The sequence below is a fragment of the Piliocolobus tephrosceles genome, chromosome 14, assembly GCF_002776525.5.
Source record: "Piliocolobus tephrosceles isolate RC106 chromosome 14, ASM277652v3, whole genome shotgun sequence".
Classification (NCBI taxonomy): domain Eukaryota; kingdom Metazoa; phylum Chordata; class Mammalia; order Primates; family Cercopithecidae; genus Piliocolobus; species Piliocolobus tephrosceles.
The window spans coordinates 64,536,143-64,539,146 of NC_045447.1; the positions used below are offsets into that span (position 1 = coordinate 64,536,143).

General features: G+C 41.5%; 1 protein-coding gene across 1 annotated transcript; it reads right to left on the bottom strand.

Annotated features, from left to right (window-relative positions):
* Positions 1-1,934: 1,934 nt before the first annotated feature.
* LOC111543398 (60S ribosomal protein L21-like) lies at positions 1,935-2,464 on the bottom strand. The gene has a single exon (XM_023213374.3). It carries the CDS (start codon positions 2,429-2,431, stop codon positions 1,949-1,951), a length of 483 nt encoding a protein of 160 aa, XP_023069142.1. The 5' UTR covers positions 2,432-2,464; the 3' UTR covers positions 1,935-1,948.
* Positions 2,465-3,004: the final 540 nt, after the last annotated feature.

The window sequence follows — 3,004 nt, forward strand, 5'->3', positions numbered from 1 at the left end:
GTTTCTACTTCTTCTTTCTTTGGAGGCAGAAATTGGGCATAAGACAATATGAGGAGTGGTCTCCTCCCTTATTCCCCCCTTTTGAGACTCTCACTCATTTTATTAGTGGGAGTTCTCACTTTCATTTTCACTACCCATGTCTTCTTGCAAGACAGATCAATGGTGATTTATATAGTATACGTGTGCTGAGGCATTTTGGTGAACTAAGGTAGCAATGAAGCTTTTTATCATTCGAAGAAGTACAGGTATCAAACAAGGGAGCAGTAGGCAGGTTCCTATTATTATTATAACTCCTATTACAAGAGTTTTAAATCCTCCTAGCTCTGGGAACCATTTTCCAAACAAGGCCCAAGGATTAAATCCATGCCACACTTGCACGGGCACATGTGCCAGTTTTGTCATATCTCTATGTCTTCAACTACTTGCCCTTGATTATTTATGTGTAGGCAGCAATTAGTAAGGTTAAATTTCCTGCAGATCTCTCCTTCAGCTTCTAGCAAGCAGTCGAGAGCTAATCTATTTTGATAGATAGCATTTCTCATCAGAGTTTCTTGCCGGGCCAGAATAGTCAAGGCTCTGCAGGTTTTATTAGTGTTTATTTCTAAGATAGCTTGTAACCGTATGATTCGGTTGATCATGTAAATGGGAGTCCGGTATCCCCATGAGCCGTCTTGTGCCCAAGTAGCAGGCCCATAATATTGTATGATTCTCTCAGGGGGCCATTCATCATCTTTCCAATTTCCTATAGCTGTGCTTCTCTTTGCACGGGAAGCATAGACACTGAAGCCCAGGAGTTCACCTGTTTTTATGGGCCATAGGAAGAAAGATGGTTTAATAGTGCCAATAACGCAACTACCTGCCCAATGGTCAGGTAATGTTGCATAAGCTCTATGCCCACATATCCAATACAATCCAGTTGGGGCTGTCCAGTCCCAGTGGGACTCTGGGTGGGTCCACATGGTTTGCAACTTTGGGAATTTGCTAAATGGATTCCTCTGTTTGATTTGAACTCCATCAAGTGACTGTTTTTGTGGTACCGTTATACAGTTTCTGTCCCAGACAACTAAGTCATCCTACGGGGTGAGTGAATTCTTTTCCTTCCCTAGCTATGCAATATTGTCCAATAATTGAGGCTTTTAGGACCCAGGAGTTATCAGGGTGATTCTTTTGAGCTGAGAATTCATCAGGAACTGGGTCTGTAGTACTAATTCTCGGGCTTCCCATGGCCATTGATCTCCCATTACAGTTCCTTTACATACGTAACATGAAGTGACATTGAGAGGCTGGGCTACATACTCGGCTAATTGCAAAAACAAATTTCTTGTTTTTCCTGGAATTTCTGGTACTGGTACAGTTAGTTCATCGTAGAAAGTTTGAAACACTGGGTCAGGAGAGCATATGTAAACTTCTCCTCAAACCAAGACATTACTCGAGGATCCAGTCTGGCCCCATCAATTCCTAAGGTCACACACTCCTCTTTTTTCCAGCAAGGATCAAGGATATCGGTTAGTACTAGCTCTAAGGGATTACCTTGTCCCTTAGTACAGGAAGGATCATTTTTTCCTTTCTGAAGGTGGACTGGATCCTTTTGATCATTTTTTTTTCTTTTATCCAAGTGGCCTAAATGACACAAGACCAGTATTTACATTTATTTCCACACAGTCCTAATTTATGACAGATGTACTTATTTTCTGCCATATAGCCTCTTTTCTAATTAAGAGAACCACACCTTATTCCTAACTTATTACTATTAATGACAGCACAGGCATCAAATTTTAAGGTGACTTGTTTGGGCACTCTTTTTTTTTTTTTTTCCATTTTGGCTAACACTTTACTCATATCATTTATGAGCTCCCACCAGTCCTTAGTCCTTAATTTTTTTTTTTTTTTTCAGCCCAGAGGTCTTTTATTTTATTATTTATTTATTTATTTATTTATTTAACACCTATTATGCCATGAATTCATAGGGAATAGGTTCCAGCAGCTCAGGCTCCTTCCCATTGGTCCTCACAAAGTGTGCTTCTCTGGGTGGAGCAGGCTGGCACTTCAGTTGAACCCAGGTACCTTTCTCTTTGGCTTCTTTCTTTTTCTGATCATTTTCCTTCATGCGTTTCAGGAAGCTATCTCGGCTCTTAGAGTGCTTAATGTGCTCAATACACACATTAATTCTCTTGGCAAGAATCTTGCCCTTAACTTGTTTGTTTACAACAATGCCAACAGCATGCTGGGTAACGTTGTAGACTCTCCCAGTTTTGCCATGGTAACACTTGTGGGGCATTCCTTTTTGAACAATACCCATTCCCTTGATGTCTACAATATCACGTTTCCTATAGATTCGCATATACGTGGCCAAAGGAACAACTCCATGTTTTCTAAAAGGCCTAGAGAACATATATCGGGTGCCTCTCCTCTTTCCCTTTGTGTTTGTCATTTTGGCGAATTACTGGAAGATGGCGGTTCCGGCCGAAAGAGAGTCCTTAATCTTATTTTAAGAACTGTGGTCATGGGAGGCTCAGATGGGTCATAACACACATCAGGTTGGTCATTTCCTAGGCTACATACCTTGTATAGAATAGTATTAAACAAACTAGTTCTTCTTAGAGTTCCAGTACACTTATAATAACCATAAAATAATAGGACCGTAGCAACCTTTTGTCCTGCCTCAGTGACTTGATGTATACACTGGGAACAGCCCTCAGTCTGAGGAAGGTCAGTTGAAGTCCTTAGTGTACAAGTCCAAATTTTAAGGAAAATGAGTCTCGCGATGAGTTTCCTTATGCTTCAGGCATGCATGGACCAGTCAGCTTCCAGGTGTGACTGGAGCAGGGCTTGTCGTCTTCTTCAGAGTCACTTTGCAGGAGTTGGCGAAGCTGCTCCCCTCCATGTACCACTTACAGTCTACTAATGTTTAAGGATGGTCTTGGAGGTAGGGCCTGCTAGAATAAACTGAGTCCAACACCTCTACACAGTTATGTTCAACTGGGCTCTCTGATACTGGGAACAA

What these genes read in the sequence shown, in the direction of transcription:
- LOC111543398 (XM_023213374.3), bottom strand. Translation starts at nt 2,431, where the DNA reads ATGACAAACACAAAGGGAAAGAGGAGAGGCACCCGATATATGTTCTCT.